General features: G+C 38.0%; 1 protein-coding gene across 6 annotated transcripts in view; it reads right to left on the reverse strand.

Annotated features, from left to right (window-relative positions):
• Positions 1-21889, reverse strand: part of LOC132830119 (zinc finger MYM-type protein 4-like) — a 203919-nt gene that overhangs the window by 5923 nt on the left and 176107 nt on the right. For all 6 annotated transcript variants that reach the window (XM_060847614.1, XM_060847612.1, XM_060847613.1 and 3 more), the window contains 9 exons: positions 20653-20772; positions 18027-18055; positions 17774-17918; positions 14824-14939; positions 13262-13433; positions 12143-12355; positions 4576-4679; positions 3020-3191; positions 1713-1864 (listed from right to left, as the gene is read on the reverse strand). In XM_060847614.1, coding sequence (XP_060703597.1) covers positions 1713-1864; positions 3020-3191; positions 4576-4679; positions 12143-12355; positions 13262-13433; positions 14824-14939; positions 17774-17918; positions 18027-18055; positions 20653-20772 — 1223 coding nt within the window. The remainder of the gene's footprint in view (positions 1-1712; positions 1865-3019; positions 3192-4575; positions 4680-12142; positions 12356-13261; positions 13434-14823; positions 14940-17773; positions 17919-18026; positions 18056-20652; positions 20773-21889) is intronic.

Genomic DNA, 21889 nt, shown 5'->3' on the forward strand with positions numbered 1-21889 from the left:
ATATATGCAGTATGGCATGCACAGTATGCAAACAGGCTTTGCACCACTGGCGATCAAAGATCCTTATGTTGGTTAGGAAAAGGACAGGCACAGTGACATAGGCAGGTTGTGAATTAAATAAATATCTTGTGCTATCAGTAAAGGAAAACTAGACACATTCTTTGAAGTACTTTAAGATCAACTGATTTCAAACAGAATGGACAGCTGATCATTTCCTCCCGGCCATGAATAGAGTCATAGAGATGTATAGCATGCAAACAGACCCCTTCAGTCCAATTTGTCTATGCCGATCAGATATCCTAACCTAATCCAGTCCCATTTGCCAGCATTTGACCCATATCCCTCTAAACCTTCCTATTCATATATCCACCCACATGCCTTTTAAATGTTGTAATTGTACTTGCCTCCAACACTTCTTTTGGCAATTCATTCCATGCATGCACAACTCTTTGCGTGAAAATGTTGCCTCTGAGGCCTCTCTTAAATTCTTCTCCTCTCACCCTAAACCTATGCTCTCCAGCTCTGGACTCCCCCACACCAGGGAAAAGACCTTGTCTGTTTACCCCATCCATGCCCCACACAATTTTACAAACCTCGATAAGGTGACCCCTCAGCCTCCAAAGGTCCAGGGAAAACTTCCCCAGCCTACTCCGTCTCTCCCTATAGCTCAAACCCTCCAACCTGGCAGCATCCTTGTAAATCTTTTCTGAACTCTTTTACGTTTCACATCATCTTCCCGATTGGAGGCTGACCAAAATTACACACAATACTCCAATAGTGGCCTAATCGATGTCCTGGACAGCCCCAGCTTGCACTCCTAACTCCAATTCTTAATGCTCTGACCAATAAAGGAAAGCACACCAAATGCCTTCTTCACTATCCTATCTACCTGCGAATCCATTTTCAAGGAGCTATGAACCTGCCTTCTAAGGTCTCTTTGTTCAGCAACACTCCCTAGGACCTTACCATTACGTGCATAAATCCTGCTCTGATTTGCCTTTCCAAATTGTAGCACCTCACATTTATCTAAATTAAACTCCATTTGCCACTCCTCCACCCATTGACCCATCTGATCAAGATCCTGTTGTACTCTGAGGTAACCTTCTTCGCTGTCCACTACACCTCCAGTTTTGGTGTCATCTGCAAATTTACTAAGTATACCTCCTATGTTCACATCAAAATCATTTATATAAATGACAAAAAGCAATTGTCCCAGAATGTTGTGTACATTGCCAGTTTTACACTATTCTTTTCTTGACAAATCCCTGATAAATATTTAATTGCTGTAAAAATCTTATTTGGAATCCTACAGCTTAGACATAATTCTAATTATTTTATTGACAGCCTAAGTTCGACACCACCTTCTGATCACAACAGCACATTACATGGACCTATTTTTATAAAGAAAATCAATTTTTATTGATTAAACTAAAGGATCAAATTGTTCTATTTAATTTTGTTTTCATTTCTATTTTCAATCCATCTGATTTTATAAGCGTAGTAATGCAATTTCACACTGTCTCACTCCCAGTCAATCCAATTTAACAATAGGTACAAGTGTGAAAATTTGTTACACCAAATGAAGGATTACTCCAAACGTCTTAACCACATGCTGTAATAGAAAATACAAGTCTGTGTGCTTATGTATGGCAAACACCCATGTATCACCATGTCTTTATAAATAGTTTGATATTGTTCATATTGTGTTTTACCTGCTGAATTCCTAGACAAAGGTAGAAGATACTATCTGGCTCATACTTTTCTCCATTTGGTCTCCGTACTTCTTGAATAAACTGACATAGTCCATAACTGAGCTCAGCAGCCGTGCATGAAAGAATATCCTCCTTTAGCTTAATTGGTCGAGCTGCACATAAATTTAAGTGGATCATGAAAAAGGTGTCATCACTTAGCAAAACTAAGAGCATTTTAAAAAATACTAGTGTACTCGGTTTGTGTACAACATGGCTACTTCTACAATTCCCCAAACATGAGGTTTCTACCTGGGCTGAACTAATGGAATAAAATGATTGAGGTTCTCTATGCATCTCCAAGCAGCCATTTGCCTGACTGTTTCACTATATATCGCACATCACATGCCCTGTTTAATCATGAGAATTATGATCAACTTAGAACAATAGGAAATTATGGATGCAATACTCACTTCTGAATTTGACATTTTAAAATTCCATCTTGTCAGAAGATGAGATGGCAAAACCAAGGTCCTGCTTGTATATTCAGATAAAGGATTTTCACGAAGGCATGGATAGTTTTTTCTACTGTACTGTCCAAGACTTATCCCTTAGTAACCTCTCAAAATAATTAACTTACCATTTATCACATTACTAACTGTGGGACTTAACAGTGCACAAATGGACTGCATCATGTACCTACAAATGAAGCTACTGAATTTCAGAAGTATTTCAGTACTGCGAAATGCTCGAGAGGGTCCTCAAAAAAAAACAATAGACAGTATTTGAATGGAAGTTATTTCTTCATATGCCTACTTGAACAGAAAACCTTCACAAATATGGAACCTCTCAAACATTACAGCAAGGTGCATCTTGGGAGAACAAGCCAATGCTTGGTACTTGTGGACAAGCAGGGAAGAGAAAAAAATTACATTCAAACCCAAGTTTATAATCCTTGTATTACCCAGTGACAGGGCAGCATTAACAAACCTTGGGAGCAGATTAAATGACATTCCCTTTCCGGAAATATATTGTGTGGAGGCCTCAAAAAAAGAGGACAAAATAAGAAAAGTATCAAGAATGAGATCAAAAATATCAAGAAATGGATTCACAATCCTAGCAACTGGAAATGGGATAGGGACTGTTTGCCAATGGAAGAGTTACATGTTTTTAGTTGGACATACATAACCTAATTCGGCACCTAAATCTTAAAAGACTGATGTATTTGTAATGTACTACTTTTTTTGCATTGGAATACATGGAAGGCAGAAAACAAAGAAATATGTACACAATAGATCAATCGGAGGTCACCATCTCCTCCAACAACTTACATCCAAACCGTAGCTCCTCTGTGGGATCTCCTTTGTCATTTCGAAATTGTACCCATCGTTTCCAGGCCTTCACACCATACATATACTTTAGAAATAGACCAACATCACTTCCTCCAGTTACAGGTTCCTGTACAACATCTCGAGTGTACCCCACAATTGATTTCTTCCTTCCCTAATTAGTTAAGACAGTATAACAGTTCATAATGATACTTTAAACAAAGTTTAATAATCAATTAATTAGCTAAAGTTTTCTATTTTGGGAAACTGCCCTTCATGACAAAGTCATTTTTTTTCTGTATGAATTGTCACAAGTGTGCAGGTAGAAATTATATATTCTGTAAATGAAGCCGATGTGTTTTGAAGACAGGCACAGAATCTGACAAAATAGCTTTCTCTTGCAGATTCAACTTATACAATTGTAGAACTGACAGACCTTGGGGTTCAGGTACATAATTATTTGAAATTTGTATCACAGGTAGACTGGGTGGTTAAGAGGCATTTAAACATGCTTGCCTTCATTGCTCAGACCTTTTGAGTATAGGAATTAGGATATCATGTTGAGGTTGTACAGGACTTTGGTGAGAACTCCTCTGGAGTATTGTGTACAGTTCTGGCTGCACTGCTATTGGAAGGATATTATGAAATTGGAGAGGGTTTAGCAAAGATGTTGGAGGATGTTGCTGGGACTGAAAAGTTTGACTTATAAACGTAGGTTGAATAGGTTGGGATTTTTTCACTGAAGCATAGGAGGTTGCAGGATGACCTTATAAATTCATGAGGGTCATAGATAAAGTGAATAACAAGGGTCTTTGCCCTCTGGTTGGAGAGTTCAAAGCTTGGGGGCATATTTTTAAGGTGACAGGAGGAAGTGTTTAAAAAAAGATATGTGGGGCAAATTTTTCTTTTCACACAAGGTGGTTCATGTGTGGAATGAACTGCCAAAGAATGTAGTGGATGGTGGTACAGTTACAACATTGAACAGAGATTTGGATAAGTACATGAATAGGAAAGATTTGGAGAGATATGGCCCAAATGCAAGCAAGTAGCACTAGTTTAGTTTGGGAACATGTTTGGTATGGAATAGTTGGACCAAAGGGTCTGTTTCCATGCTTTACAACTATGACTCCGTAAACATCACAAAATGCAGATAGACTCTTTCTTGAATGAATCCAGAGACTGGGCCTCCACTGCCCTCTGGGGCAAAGCATCCCACACAGCCACCACATTCTGGGTGAAACAAACCTGATCAACAATAGTAGTGATCTAATTGTTGCATAAGTTTTACGCATATCTACATTAAATCTTTGTATTTTAGCTCATAATGTTATCGCTATTTCCTTAGCAACAGTCGTGTAAATAAACTAACCTGTTATCTTGTTTACAACATTAAGCTCTGCAGATGGCTATTTTAGAATCAAAACACTTAAATGAAAGGGGGTACACAGAAGTTTATACAAATTCTTAGTTCAAGGATCACCCCAAGGACATGTTTAATGTGGTCATGACAGAATGCACTTAACAAATGTAACAGTCTAGTCCAATTCTAACAAGCTCACCCGTTTTCTTGGCTGAGGGAAGCCTTCTTTGTTCTTTGCACGTTGCCTTGCTCTGTGCTGTCGCGCTGTTGCCAATCGGTCACGGCGTGACAATTCAAAGGTAGCTATTTCAAAAAATATTTCAAAAAATTAATTATTCAATATCCTCCACAGAGTTTTTCCATCACTTAAAATTGAGAAGTGAAGGACTTGTGTGAAATTAGCTTTAACAATAATGTCACTGAACATTTATAAAACCATTTTCTTTTCTGTTGATGGGTAAATTGCTAAACCAACTAAAAGCAACAGACATTCAATGAAACAGACGTATCTGTCAATACAAGAAAGATTTAAAAGGAAAAAAATGCTGCTTTTTGAATGGTCAAAGGACAATTGTGTAACAAATGGGAAAAGTTTTGTCAGTTACTTGAAAAATCACAGAACTCAAAGACTGCACTGGGCTATTGGAGAACACCATGGATGAGATTCTGTAAAACTCTCAGGGAATGTTAGAAATTGTTAAAGATCATTTTTGACCATTTAAGTGATGATGATAAAATTAATAATATTAATTATTACTGGCTCAGATAAAACTACAAATTTAAAAACAGATAGTATCATGGCCATGCTCTCTATCCATTCAAGGAATCTCAGGGAGTTGGGCATTTACTTCACAAGACAGAGTTGGAAACAATTACAGATGGATCCATTTGGAGACTGTCCATCAGCTCTACCCACAGGTGGAACCTGTTGCTAATTACTACATTAACCATTCACTATTTGGAGAATTGGGGTTGAAAGACCTTTGAGCTAAACAGCAATTACGGGGTTAGAATGTAATCTTAGGATCCAAGAATCAACGTGCAAAAGCATAAAGCAACTTTACAGCAAATCTGAGAGTTCCATAGTTTGTTTCAGTAAACAATATCACAAAATACATCTCCTGGAGAATATCCTGCTCGATGATACATCCTTGAATCTGCATGTTTGTTCAGGACAGACACCCAGTGCTGATTTTATTTCTATAACTGAAAATAATACATTCCATTAACGTGAGGTATTCCTGACTCAGAAGTGATTTTAATGTAAAAGATCATTTCTCCTTCTGTGGCAGGAATGAACAAATATTGTCTGATGCCATTTGCCTGTAGCAGTGGTTTCCTCCATTTCTTAATTAAATCACACGATGATGGTCATTCTGAATCATTGTTGAGACGTACTAAATACTAATCCTTCTGGACAGTTATTAGTTCTGTTGTAGCTGGCATTGTGATGACAACACAGTTAGATAGTTTTAAAACTGTTGGTAGGCTCTTATGGTGCAGTGATGGTGTTTCTACCACTAGGTTATGAATCACAGGTTCAGGTCTCATCTGCTCCAGAATGTGTAATAACATTTCTGAGCAGCTTGGTTAGAAAACATCTGCAGTGCTTGAAGCATTGTACTGTGATAAAATCACCTGGTTTATGAATTGAGGATTACCTTCCCTGCGGTGTGGCAGGCTGTGAGATATGTGAATGAAAGATCTTGTGTTAAGTTTTGGTTTAAATATCCCACAACAAGGTCATGACGTCAGATGCCTTTTTAAGAAAGTGCAGTAACACGCTTGTAGGGAGCATGAATGTAAACATACATATTTCCTTTAATGAAAAAGTTTTTAAAATCAGAGGAAAAAAAAAAAGAGGTCGAGGTAGTCTAGTTCCTAGATCTCTAAAGACTTATGAGTAACACTATGAACTGACAGCAAGAACAAAGAAGATTCATAGACTGAAGATGCATTGATAGAAGAATTGCCTACAGCATTTCCTCTTCTTAAATCATTCCAATTTATCATTAGCCATTAATAGGACCAGTAATCATATTTACTGATGAGAATTTAATTGTAACATTTCACGCCCGGTGGACCTAGAATCTCTCTATTAAGCCACTTTGAAGTAGCCTCTCCGGTCCTTCAGTGCTCTGAGTTGTCGTATCACCAGCTTGTGGCTTACCTCTGTAACCCAGCAACTCAAAGCTATTTGATCACCGTGGATTGCTTCTGGTCCCATGCCCTATCTTCCTAAGTCTTCAGACATAGCGAGAATTTGAGAGAACTGACAGCAATTGGGTCAGGAAGTGCATAAAGCAGCAAGAAAAGCTAACATATTTCCTTCACGGTTTCGAATCCATTTTTCTTTGAAGTTATTTCGACATGGTGGCTCAGTGGTTAGCACAGCTATCTCACAAAATCAGGGACCTGGATTTGATTCCACTCTCAGGTGACTGTCTGTGTATGGAGTTTGTATATTGTCCCTGTGTCTGCATGGGTTTCCTCTAGGTGCTCTAGTTTCCTCCCAGAGTCCAAAGACGTACAGGTTAGGTGGATTGGCCATGTTAAATTGCCCATGGTGTCCAGGGATAAGCAGGGTAGGTGGATTAGCCAGGAGGAATGCAGGGATAGGGAAGGGGAGTGGGTCTGGGTAGGATGCTCTTCAGAGGGCTGGTGTGGACTCGATGGACCAAATAGCCTGGTTCCAAACTGTACAGATTCCATGATTAGAGTTTTGTAATTTAGCAATGTGTGGTGTTTACATGTGCAGAGTACAACATTATTTTTTTGGGACAGAAAATGTCCTATGGAACCTAATTAAAGTTTTTAATTTGAGCAACTGGAAAATATAAATTCAGTTAACTGTTGTTTACTTAAAGCTGCACTTCTCTGGAAAGCAACTGAAGTATCACTGTGGCACAACTTAAACTACATTTCATTCTTGTGCACAATGCTGGTTGAGCCCTAGTTTTAACACCACATCCAATTTTGCTTTCTTCAGAGTGATATTGAGGTTTTGGAAAAGGTGAAATGACGGTCATTGGACAAATGCCCAGTGTACCATTTTTACCATTCATGGGACCTGCGCAAAGTTGGCAAGGTGATTAGATACTGCCCATCTTAGTTACCAAAACAGGCTGAATGAATTGGAACTACACTTTAAGAGATGTACAGAATTAGGAGGGATCGGACTGAAGTTTATAAAATTATCAAGTTTAAGTTTCAGTTGACAGTTTGTTCCAATTACATAGTTAGGGTTGGGTATCAATTTTAAGTTGTAGAAAGCCAGAAATTTGTTAGCACATGGTTCTTTTCTCAGAGATAAGGGAACCTCTGAACAGGCAACCAGCTAGTGCAACGTATGCTGAATTACTGAATTCTGCCAGTCAAGAGCTGGACCTATTTCCATTTGGAATAGAAATCACCTCGTACATAAAAAAATGCAAGCTTTAAGAAATTTCAAGGGCAGACTAGTTTCTTGCACTAGTTTTCATTGTCACATAGATGAGTGCAGTAGTCAAGTTAGCATAGGAACTTTTTCCTTTCCAAGAAAATCACATGACTTCTTGGTCAACATGACAAGAGTAGATAGCAAAATATCCTCAATGCGATGAACAGACAATCTTATGCTTTGTTTTAATCACCTATATAATTGCTAAGATTTTCATCAATATTATTCTTTAGCTAGCTGCTAAGATGTTAAAATAGTTTTGAACAATTAGTTTTCCTGTTAGGAAGCATCTATTCCTCACCTGACATGGTTGATATCACAAATCCACAAGGTAAATAATTGGTGAACATAAAACTACAATCACTTAATCACTTTGAGATGAATACACATTTATCACAGAATTTACACATATGTAGAAATAAAATGAAGTAACACACTGTTAGGTCAACACTTAACACTGAAACTGCCTATTTTAGCATTTAAAATGATACCCCTGCATGGATATGGAAATGGCTGCCTGTGAAGGTGCAATTGCATCAACCTGACCAGTCAGTGACTCCATGGCACAAACTTCAGAAGTGAACTCACTACAGTGAGAAGATATTAAGTCCATAATCAGAACAGGCTCAGCTTAGAGTTGATATGTTCTGGACTTACTCACAGTCCCAGTGTAAAATCACAACCATTCTCTAATCAAAGGACTTCATACATGTTTCTTCTGGTTCCTCATGTTTATATTAAGTACACTGTTACTTACATTTCAATCCAGTTACATATTCTTTTTAAACCAACCTGTTCAGTGCTGTTATGACACACATCTGGAGCAGGTGGGACTTGTACCCAGGTCTCCTGGTTCAGAGGTATGGGCATTATGACTGTGGCAGTTATGTCATCATTATCTCTTGCACGACTGAAGGTACGATCTGAGTTGAGGCCCTTATATTTCTCCAAGGGTTCATAAGAAAAAAATTCTTAATCTAGTATTCAACAGCTAGGTTGTTGCAAAAGATCAGAGCCATAGAGTCATACTGTACAGAAACAGACTCTCTGGTCCATCTCGTCTATGCCAACCAAGCTCCCCAAATTAAACTAGTCTCACTTGCCTGCATTTTGCCTACACCCATTTAAACCCTTCATTTCATGTACCTATTTAAATGGCTTTTAAGTATTGCAACTGTACCTCTCTCCTTTAAACACCACTTTCAAGGAACTATTTATCTGAACCCTTAAGTTTCTCTGTTCTGCACTACTCAGGAACCTACCATTAGTCAGAGGGCTCAAAGAAGTAATGAACAGCACATTATGACAGCAGTAGTTATGATCTAAGTTATCTGTCAGGAAAGATCACATCAGTCCATAATTCTACATAGAGAAAGTGAGGACTGCAGGTGCTGGAGATTAGAGTGGAGAGTGTGGTGCTGGAAAAGCACAGCACGTCAGGCAGCATCAGAGGAGCAGGAGAATTGATGTTTCGGGTATAAGCCCTTCAACAGGAATGAAGCTTGGGACCAAGGGAGCTGAGAGATTTTGGGGGGGGGGGGGGGGGGAGGATCCAGGGAAGGTAGTGAGGGTGCAACAGATAGATTAAGGTGGGGGTGAAGGTGACAGGTTGGAAATGAGGGTGGAGTGGAGAGGTAGGAACAAAGATGGACGGGTAGGACAGATCATGAGGGCAGTGTCGAGTTGGAAGGTTGAATCTGGGATAAGGTGGGGGGAGGGAAAATGAGGAGACTGGTGAAATCCACATTGATCCCATGTGGTGGGAGGGTCCCAAGGTGAAAGATAAGGCCTTCTTCCTCCAAGTGTCGGGCGGTTAGGGTTTGGCGACGGAGGCAGCCCAGGACCTTAATGTCCTTGGGGAAGTGGGAATGGGAGTTCAAGTGTTCGGCCACAGGCCAGTGGGTTTGCTTCATGCGTGTCCCGTAAATGTTCTCCGAAGCTTTCCACAAGTAGATGTCCTGTCTCCCCAATGTAGAGGAGATCACACCGGGAGCAACAACTAGAGTAAATGGTGTGTGTGTGGAAGTGCAGATAAATCTCTGATGGATGTGGAAGGTTCTTTTGGGGCCTTGGACAGAGGTGAGGAGGGAGGTGTGGGTGCAGGATTTGCAATTCTTGCTGTGGCAGGGGAAGGTGCCAGGAGGGAAGGGTGAGTTGGTGGTGGTGGGGGTGGCCTTGACAAGAGAGTCCATAATTAGATATGGTCTAACATGTTGTTTAGTCCTGCTCACAGTAACTTGATCAGTATGGTATCCACAACACTGGAACTCCAGATGGGACCTGACCAAAGGAAATAGATTTTCTATACCAGAGCAATGTAATCCTCAATATTCAAAGCATCTCAATTCGACCATATAATCACCTTCTAAACTCAAACGATTACAACAGAAGTTTATATTTAACCCACTTGGCTGTGGTGCAACTACAAAAATCTACACTATATTCCTTTTTGGGGCAAATCCCGTGCATCCTTTGGAAACACAGAAACCAATACAAATGTAATGTTCCAAATGGAACCTAACTAACGACCTGGAAAACTAAATTTAAAGTTCCCATTTAATTCCAATACTTTTGGATTAAGCTTAACACTTAATAAGTGTTTTGTTTGCCTCTTGTATCCGTTCATTAGTTTTTAGTGATTTATGTATTGGGGCATCCAAATCTTGCTGTTCCTTCAGTTTCTAGTCTTTCAATCTTTAGAAAATCTTGTTGTTAGCTTTACTTCAATCCAAAGTGGACCACACTGTCATGCATTGATTCCCATCCGCCTCATTAATGAGTCTATGGCCTTTTGCAACTTCCTGAACGCATCTTCACCACTTGCGTATCCTTCCACCTTCGGATTGAATATATATCCAAGTTCTTAGTCAATTTCTTCAAGCAAGACTCAAACACCTGCCTCTTTACATAAAGCAGCCTATGGTAAATTGTTATAGCAGACATAACATTACTGCAAAGGCCTGCAATGGAATTATTTTTAGTGGTCATTTTTACCAAATGGGTCAGACTTTTCCAGTACCAGTATTGATGAGGCTTTCAAACCTCAATTATTATGGAGGGAATCATACTGCAACATCAAGTAACTGGACATGTAAATTTAACGTAAAAATTCCGAAGCTGCTTCCTTATAAATCGTGATACACCAGCTTCATAGTAAAAAGTTCAGCACCAAAAATAAATGGCTGAATACGATGTTGTGGTATTTACATGATATATACCCAATAAAGATGCAATAAAAGTTAGGACTTGTCAATTCAAGTACAAGCAAGTTTAAAAGAGATAACAATTCTTATTTGTTAGAACATTTCTCACACTGAATATTTACTTACCAAAATTCAGACTCTCAATGCTTCAAGTTTTAATTATTGTTTAATTATTTTTCTGATGTTTTTTTGTCTCTCATCACATGTACTTAGTCTGATCCGGCATTGAATTAACTATTCTACATTCCATTTCAGGGTTTATAGTAGACTCTGCTTCACAGAAGATTTTTCAATGAGAATGACTAAGATGGCACACAGTTGTTTGTAGTATTCAAAGCTCCCAAACCTCCTGCAAATGGTGTCACTCTGGTTTTGATTTCTAAAATGTGCAACTCGCAGTTCAAAATCAAACCTGCCCACAGACATCTTGCAGATGTTTAATAAACAGCTAGTACCATTCATTTATCGTTAATCACAACATCCAGACTTAAAGTGTTTTCATAATTTTAAGATTAAACATGACTTTTGAATACATTTAAGTTTCATTTTGCTTTTTAAAAAATATATTTCACATTTCCAACTTGTTCTTTACTCCTCAAATTATTAACTGACATTGTGAAACTAGTCAAAGGTGCACCAACAGTTCATGGAAATGCTTGTGCTCTGTGAGCGTTCTCAGATCACAAATGTAAGCAGGCATAATTTCCACAGGAGGCACCATGGTTGAACCTAACCCTGTTCTCATTCTGATGCCTTCATGGAGCCATTTTCACACAGAAGCAAGCAGACAGCAATAACGAACAAATATCTGATCTTCCCTAAACCAAAAAAAAACTTTTTTTTTCACCCAGGCTGATATTAACCAGTACAACTGGGACAAAGAAACATACATTTTCTTGTCAACTGGTTCAGTGCTCCACAATATTGATATAGCATGAGAAACCAGACAACTTCAAAATGCTTACTGCAGTAAATCCAAGATTTAAGTATTGTAATTGTGCTTTATGGGTGAAGACAGCAGGTCTAGGATGTACTTACAATAATTTGGACAAATTAGATTTTACATTTGATTTTCAAAGGCACATATTACTTAAAAAAAAGCTTTATTTTCTGTTAATACTGACCTATTGATATGTCAGCTTCCAGATCATCTTCAGGTCCTTCAATGGAGTACGACTGTATCTCTGGCTCAGTTGCTGGTGCTGGTTGTGGAGGTGGAGGTACAGGTGCAGATGCGAGAGACTGTTTCAAGGTAAAATTGCTCAATTCATCCTCCCAACTGTGTGGTGTAGACACTGCCTCGGACTCAAGATCCCCACTATATGTGCTACCCTGATCTGGAAGGAGAACCACAAAGAAAACCTATGTTAAGGTTGACAAAAGTCACCTCAAGAATGAAACACCATTTCAAGTTTTTGACCCCTTAAGATCAATTTTGTTAATGAAATTAAGGTCAATTTCATTATATTTAATATTATTATAGAGTTGTTCTTAAGTAGCATCCTTTCCATCAAGAATTCACAATTGATTTAACTATTGTGCGGTAAATACACAATTGTAGGTAAAGCTTAATCAGTACATGTGCACAAGTGGAAATAATGGGCGCCCACCAAGGAGGATACAGGAACATTGTACAGAACATGGGGAGATGGGTGCGAACACAAATCAGTTTCCTTTATATTTCATTGAACATAATAGGCTTGCAATACACAAATTAAGTGGAGCCAGTCGAGAGGTTCAATACTCATTAAGTTTCCAAATAATTGCCTTATCTGGATATTAAATTTCTTCTTTTTCTTTAGTATACCATGCAGATTTGTAGCTAAGCAAACAAACAATTTTCATAATTCACTCAACAATTTAGCAATTAGCTATTTTCAAATATCAGAATCTGTATCCTGCTCCTGCACTAAATTATGTTTCACTGCATCGATAATAATTGATCATTATTGATTTTCTGATCTCAAATCCCATTTAGCCCAATGATAAATAAGATTTCTGGAACTCAGTTACCGATTCAATCACACTGCTGGCCTCTGACTTTGTGACTATCAGAAACTAACAGTTAAGCAAAAGCCTGTGCTAAACTATTTAAAAAGATAGGTTCCTATAGCTCTCACAATGAAATAAAAATTAAAAGTTTATATTTCAGTATAGGTTGGAAATAATGTTACAAGCAATCATTCAAACAAATATCAGGGATTGATTAGGAACTGGAAGTCACATTACTAATCTGTACGAACCACCGTGTGAAATAGTTTTCTCTTTCTCCTCTTCTTCTGCAATCATTGCAGCCATTGTTAGGAGATCTGCTTCAAAGGGATTTGAGGGAATCTTCTCCTTTATTTCCTGGATTGTTTCAATTATTCTGTCTGCGCTGTCCAATGTTGTTGGAATGAACATCGGAACTGGGAGCTGAAATGCAATGGATTTTATTTTCAAAATACTGGGCTAGAATTTAACCTACCCCTTAGCAATAATCTGGTCAAGGGGTAACTTTGGCACTATTTTAATTCCATTGATGTCAACAGAATGAACTCAGGCAGTTTCAATCCACCAAAAATTCAAGGAAATATCTACCTCAAACAACATTTATTGCAATTGGATAACTACAAGAGGTTAAGAACAAATGATTGAAAATTTGCAAAGCAACACTTACAGACCAGTGAATTCTGCTGTTAAATTATGGAATGTTATTGTAGTTTTATCTCTGAGATCCCAGATGCCTATATCCTGTACATCAAGTATGGCACAATGGAGATTTACAGAAGCATTACTAGAATTATGCTGATTCTTATCAATTTAATCCAATGTTTATTAAATGGCCGTAATCTGAACAAGACAATGCATCAATTAAACATTTGCAGATGATCGATACAGACATTGTGAATTGAGGGAAAAAGGCAGTTGTGCTCAGCATTTTATTGCACATTATGGTGACCAAGAGTTTGACAATGAAACTCATTAATGCATGTGACTACCCTGAACTGATCAGCTCAGCAAGAATTTGGGTACAATGGCAGGCACTTTCTGAGTAGAATGAAGTCTCTATATTTATAAATGTACGAAACAACATTATAGAGAGAAAGAAAAGTAGAACAAATGTACTGACGTACCAGGTCGCTACATGCAAGATATAATACTTACAATTGGAATCTACAGGATAACTGAGTACAGACTTCCATTTGTAAATTGTCAGGGTAATATCAGTGAAAAACAAATTTCCAAAAAAGGTATTGCAGGTCAGCTCTGTCAAAGTCTCTGCAATGAATTTTTTTTTCTACAGTCTATTGTGGAGCAGGCTTTAGTACAAGTTCAGAATTCGACACTGCATTGAATTTCCTCATTTTAACTAAGTAGTTGACAAAATGGCATCACATTTGTAGCATTCGATCAGAGATTGTTGTACGATAGTTAATGCTCCAATACTTGTGATCGAGATGTCATCTGAACCACTTGCTTTTTGTTATCTATTACGATAATCAATTCTGTTGCACAATAATTTCAAATATCAATGGAACATTGAAGTGAAGTCTGCCATTTGTTGTCTACATTATATCTAATAGCAATACAAAGATTTCTGTAAATGTATCAGAATAAGTTCAAGAAACTCGAAATCAATATGCCTTTAATATTGCAAAATACAACCAACTTTCAACAACTTAGCACCCCAAGGGTCAGGTAATATTTAAAATCACTGCCATTCCTCCTCACCCTGCCCGCCTTATAAGATATTCAATCTTATGCCTTATATTACCTAAAACAGGCAACTTTTTGACACCCTACCATTTTGAGTATAACTTACAGGCACAGGCATCCCTATTGGTATTGGTGTGAACTGAGAGTAAAGATGCAGAGGCACAGGAATATAGACTGGCACAGGGATGGGTAACACAATCACTTGTTGCTTCCAATCCTCTTCTGTAAATTAAAACAAAAAAGAAACAAATTAGATGGCAAAAATAATTCAAAATTAATTGACAACTTTTATTCAGCTACCAAGGCAAAGTGATTTATTTCAGAATTCACAATGTGCTATAATTCTACATTCCCAGTATTTAATTCAATGCACAGCCAAATCCAGAGTCACATTTCTGACCTGTGCGTAAAACGAGAATGCGGTCACATTACTCCCCTATACCGTTCTACTGCAGACAAATAGAGAGTGCAACAAATCACTTTCATTGTATAAAATATCTGACATAAGTCTAACTCCTTTTGTCGTTAAGAACTTTTAGGAAATAACACGAATGAGAACTGCAGTTAGTGGCACTCCAATCCAGTCACATTGTTTAGAAATGCTGTACCTCGAAGTCACATTCCGAGTGAATCAGTTCCGAAAACAGGGCTGCTGAAACTAAAACCTGTTGCACCTCTCAGAGAAGTGGAAGAATATCACACTTCAGAGCTAGGATGAGAATAAATGTGCTCAAGATCAAGGAAACATTTAACCAAGTTTGGCATAGGATATTTTTTTCTTGGAGGAGTAGGGCATGTGTTTGGATTCCTGATTCGGTGGGATCATATCTTGCACTCGGAAGATGATTGTGGCCATTTCAAAGCAATTATCTCAGCCACAGGGTATGATTGCTAGAGCTTGCCAGGGCCATGATGTCCCAGAGAAACTGTCCGCTAAAAACCCAGTAAAACTTGCAAATTAACCTGCTAATAGACAGGATCTCCATTTTGAAGTATACAAATGGAGTTGGCCCATTTCACGCTCACACTTTTACTATCATCTTCTGGACTAGGCTCTATTCTATTTAGTTGCTTCATCCACATCTGTCCTTCAATCAGAAGGGAACAATGACACATGCTGATGATTGCACTATGCTCAGTATAATGTGCGACTCCTCAGGTAACGAAACTCTCTGCAGTCATACATCAGGTCATTCTGGTATAATGCGCATTTTGTCAGCACAAATTGGCTAGAACAAGATTGACAAATTGTGAACACTGTTTGGATAATGCAAACTTTATACTGAATTGGTATATCGACTTTTTTAAGTAATCTTTGACAGCAGGATTTTCTATAGCGCAAGGTTGCAGAGGAACATAATTGTTGTGTTATAGCAGAACAACCAATACAACAAAATCTTGGCAACATTGAGGTTTGAACTGATAAGTAGCATGTAGCATTTGCACCATACAAGTACCAGACAATTTCTCTACCTACCTCTCCTGGATATTCAATAGTATTACCATTATCAAATCTCCTAACAAAATCATTGCGAGGATCAACATTAACCATAAAAATAAACAGTATGACAACTAGATCAGGTCAGAGGCAGGATATTCTAAAGCATCTGACCTACATCCTGACTTGCAAAACACTTTCACTATTTAGAAGGAACAAGTTAGAATGTAATGGAATATTCTCCACTGTCTGATGAGTGCAGTTCAAACAACAAGACCTTAAAACATTGGTAAGAAAGTAGCCTTGATTGTTTCATTGCACCCCATTGATGACCTTAACTCTTCACTCCCTCCACTTCTAAAAATGGAAAATGGAGTTTAACCCAGACAAATCTGATGCGTTGCATTTTGGAAGGTCAAGTACAGGTGAAAATTATACAGTGAATTACAGAACCCTAAAGAGTATAGATATGCAGCGGGATCTGCATGTGCAGATCCATAGATCACTGAAGGTGGCAGTGCAGGTAGATAGGGTAGTAAAAAAGGCCGATGGAAGTGGCATTAAATATAAGGATAGACAGGTTATGCTGCAGCTTTATAGAACTTTAGTTAGGCCTTACTTGGAATATTGTTTACTGTTCTGGTCACCACACTACCAGAAGGATGTGGACGCTTTGGAGACGGTACAGAGAAGGTTTACCAGGATGTTGCCTGGTATGAGGAACTTTAGCTATGAAGATAGATTGGAATATCTGGATTGTTTTCACTAGAATGTAAGAGGTTGAGGGGGCGACTTGAAAGAAGTTTATAAAGATTGTTAATGACGTGATTAAAGTGGAAAGTATGAGGCTTTTTCCCAGGGTGGAAGGGCCAATTACTAGGAGACACAGGTTTGGGGGGTTTAAAAGAGTTGCACAAGGCAGGTTTTTCACACAAAGGCCGGTTAGTCCCTGGAAGATAAGGAGACAGTGGAAGTAGACACAATAGCAGCATTCAAGAAACACCTGGACGAACACATAAATAGGAAGAGAATAGAGGGATACAGATCCTGTAAGTGAAGACAGTTTTAGTATGAAAGGGCAAAATGTGTTGGCGCAGACTTAGAGGGCTGAAGGGCCTGTTCCTGTGATGTATTGTTATTTATTCTCCAGCACGTTCTGACAGCAGAATACACTATATAAAAATTGAAATACAGTAAGTGAATAAAGCTTCCCCAGCAGCAACCTTCTAAATTACAACCTCTACCACTTATAAGGACAAGGGTTGCAGTGCCAGCCTCCCATTCGATCACTATCCTAACCTGGAAATAAACTGTGGTTTTGTCATTGTTACTGAGTCAAAATCCCACAACTCCCCAGCTAACACAATGGAATAAGTTTCAATATATGAGATTGCAGTGTTTTAAGAACAAACTATAAATTTTACCCATTTTTTTGTTTAGACTGGTTAAGTAGACTGGGAGTACCAATCTTTGGAAACTAGCTTTTTCTACATACAGATGATAAAAATGGTCATTTAAAGTTCATATTTAACAAGTTATGTTAATCCACTGCAACCATGCTTACACTATTCCAACACATGTGCATGTACATGAACATGAATCCACAAATACACTGTACCTGTCTGACAAGCCTTGGTCTGAGTATGGGGCCTACAGGAGGTTGCTTTGGTCTGTGAGATAGGTTTACAGAGTAGTGCTTTATTCTTGAGCACCTTAGGTGGTGCAGAAGGTTGTAACCGAATGGGGTCTGTCTGAGTGCTGACCTAATTATCAAAAGATTTAAGAAATTCAAGATAAAGGTAAAGTTAACTGCAAACAATTTAAAAATAGTTGAACTAACACTATCCAAACTCCTGTAATTGTCCACTCACCTGAGTCCCTGAAGTGGTACGGGTTCCTCCTGGCAAACAAACAAATAAATACATCTTAGTGTGCAATCACAGACTGCCAAAAAAACATTGCAGAATACTTGGAGTTTATTCAAATGCACCATAAGATGCAAGTTCAACAGCATAACCTCCCCAAAATATCTTTCTTGCTCTCCTATCACTTCACATTTAATGGAACAACAGGAAACCAGGTGCACTTTTAGTAGACCTACAACAACATAAATGTGCACTATGGAAATTGTATCCTTAAATCTATGACACCATGTTTTCACAGTGTGCATTCATGTAATACTCTCAATGCAGAAAAATAATTGAAGTGACATTAAATAGCTTCCACACAGATTAAACAAAAAAAAATTGAGTCACAGTAAAAGTTTGGTCAAAGAAGTGGACTTCAATGAGGTCCTGGAAAAAAAGTTATGTTATAAAAGTTGCCCAAATATTTTCCACATGGCAAATCTGATGGAAGCTCTGGGCCTCAAACAGAATTTTCACAAACCAAGAAATTCAATTATCAGGAGTTATTAGTTTAAAAAAATCCACTTAATATTGATTTGAATTCTAATCGTGACCAATTTCACATCTGTCCTTTGCTGAAGTTGTTGCTGCACAAATAGGAACAAAAATATCAGAATTATCAGGCACTGGGATACAAACAGAAGTATGGGACCAAAAGGAGGGTTTTAAAAAAAAATTTCAAAGTAGCACAGCAGTCAAGAAACAATCCCATGTGAAACATTCTCATGCATGTGAAAAATCTGGACATGTTAAATTTCATGCAACACTAAATACAGAGTAACTGTTTATACACACTTTTGGTTACACTCCTTAAAGCGATCAGGGAAGCCAAAAGGAGAATAAAAGGTACTCTAGATAGATGACTTCCTGATATAGATAACAAATATTTCTCTGAATTAACCTGATATTCACAATTTATAACACAAATTCAGACATTTGTGGTTTCATAGTTAGAAATTTAAACTAATTATATATACGCACACAAAAAGTGATTTGAACTTGAATAAAGAGAGCAAATTTATTGAGACATGGGGTAAGGATTGGACTAGAAAGAATTTCACGATGATATAGGCAGGTTAGCAGAATGGACCAGTGACAGATGCAACTCACTGTGGAGAAGGGAGAGGTGATGTTTTTATGGGAAATGGTATAGAATTAATAGAAAGATGCTGAAGGTAGTGAGAACAAGGCAGGTATATAAATGCATATTTCCTTGTAAGTGCAAGTAATTTTTAAAAATCTTGAAATGTCAGAAGCATTTGGGATTTTACAAATAGGAACATGGAGTACAAAAACTAAGAGACTATGATAATTTTCTCTTAGACAATGGTTACAGTCTATGGTTCAAGTACACAACTTGTGAATAACTCATTCTTGAAAATTCGTTACAGATGCAGTGAACACAAGTAAAGATAAAAAACTATGTTTCAGGTGTTGGGATTATTCTCAACAAAGCAGAGAAAGCTAAAAGGAAATTCAGGGGAAAAATGAAGGACTCAGCAAGAAGGGAGAGACTGTTCCACTGACTGGAAAATAAGTGACAAGAATCAATTTAAAATTGTCACTTAGAATGGGATGGCAACTGGCATGAATATATTTCCTTTCCGAAGTAGGTGTTAACAGCACTGTAGGGATTTTCCCCCAAAAGAGCGTGGGGTCAACACTGTTTTATCTTATAACAAAATTCACAAATGTCAGAGGCAGAGGAACACAATTGAAATGGAAACAACATGGAAAGACAATGTTTTAGATTGTTTGAGTAAACGTTCTGAGTACATATGATAGGCTGAATAGCCATCTATGCTGTCCACTTTTATGGTTCTGACGTTAAGTGCAATCAAGCGACAATTCAAAAATAAAAGGAACTTCAGGCAGAGAAAAATGTTCAAAGTAGCAGACAATCAGCCAAAAACCATCCAGAGTCATGTTGCCAATCTGTTAAAAGTTATTATTTCATCTAGATCAGTCATAATTTATAGCTACTATCCACTTGTTGAAAGTGTTTGAATGGCTATAAAATGACGAACATAAGTTCAGATACTGTGACCTAATGACTCCTCGATCAAAGTGCCTGGTGATACTTTTGTTGAGGCTTTCATATGGAAAAACCACCTGAGAGCGGTATTGAAAGTCTGCTGGGCCTGTAGGATAGCAGAGTGCCATTATGCTGTGCAGGAAGTAGGCTCTGCCAACAAAGTAAGCTTCCAAAATTGCCTTTGTGGCTAAGGGATGTCAATAAACAATAGAAGCATAACTCCCATGAGGACAATGAGATGGGGAGGTAAGAAATGGTGCAATTCATCCATTCAGACCCACTGCCTGTACCTGTTTGAGAGTAACAACAAGGAGTCCAAAGCAGGCAACTACAGGGTTGCTTGTTGGCCGGCAAATTACAAAAGCATTCAATCAGAAATAGGAAATTTAAAACATCAATAAAAAGAAAACAACACTAAAGTTCAGATACCACAACATAATTAGTGAGGAATGTGTCTTCCGCTAACAGGCATTCAACAAATGTTCAATTTTTCACACACAGTGTTTTGTAAAAAGGTGGCAAATATTAAATTCAAGCTTGCAGCAGAATTCATACCATTTAAAGTTGTTGAATTAGCAGCATTTTGTACTGGTGGGGTGTTAGCTAATGACATCACGTTTGCTATAACAGGAGTAGACTCCTTTCGATGGACACTAGGAAGATTTGGTACTGGTACTGTTGAAAGAGATAGTGTTTATTGTTAGTATTCAGTAATAGTACAAAACATTTAATCTCGAGTAGCTTCTCGTTCATCACAAAACACCAACTGAAGTTGAAACCAAAACACAAATTGTTGGAAAAATTCAGCAGGTCTGGCAGCATCGGTGGAGAGAAATCAGAATTAATGTTTTGGATCCAGTGACCTTTCTTTAGAACCATTCTTTGGTTATTTTTAACAACTGAAGTTGAATTCTATTTTATAAAAACACGAAACTTTTAATGCAACCCTATGAGAACTAATTCTGTATTTCAATGTTACAACCAAATTAAAATCTAACCATAATTACAAACGCTATTTTATTTACAGTATATAGTAAGATCATCTTATGAAAAAAGACTGGTCAATTTAAGCCTGAGAAGATAAAGTGGTTATTTACTTGAAACCTACAAGACTCTGACGACTTTTAACAGGGTGGATGTGGAGAGAAAGCTTTCTCTTATGTCATACAGCACAGAAACAGACCCCTTGGTCCAACCAGTCCACGCCAAACATAATCCCAAACTAAAGTATTCCCACCTGTCTGCTCATGGCCCATATCTCTCCAAACCTTTTCTTTCATGTACTTATCAAAATATCTTTTAAACATTGTAATTGTACCCACAGCCACCACTTCCTCAAGAAGGTCATTCCACAAGCGAACCAGCCACTATGTAAAAAACTTTGCCACTCCTGTCTTTTTAAACTCGCTCTCCTCTCACCTTAAAAACGTGCCTCTAGTTGTGAAATCCCCTATCCTTGGGAAAAGCCAAGCACCATTAACTGCACCTATAACTCTCATTATTTTATAAACTTCTGTCATCTCTTAACGTCCTACACTGCAGTAGTCTCAGCTATCCAGCTTTTCTTAATAACTTAAACCTTCCAATATCTGGCAACATCCTGGTAAATCTCTTCTGAAACCTCTCCAGCTTAATAGTATCCTTCCTATAACTGGGCTACCGGAACTGAACAGAGCATGCGGGAAGAGGGCTCAGCAATGTCCTGTACAACCTCAACATAACTTCCCAACTCCTATACTCCGGAGAGTCACAAAGGGTCTATTCTTTTTACAAATGTGTGTCTTTCCATCTA

The sequence above is a fragment of the Hemiscyllium ocellatum genome, chromosome 30, assembly GCF_020745735.1.
Source record: "Hemiscyllium ocellatum isolate sHemOce1 chromosome 30, sHemOce1.pat.X.cur, whole genome shotgun sequence".
Taxonomy (NCBI): Eukaryota; Metazoa; Chordata; class Chondrichthyes; order Orectolobiformes; family Hemiscylliidae; genus Hemiscyllium; species Hemiscyllium ocellatum.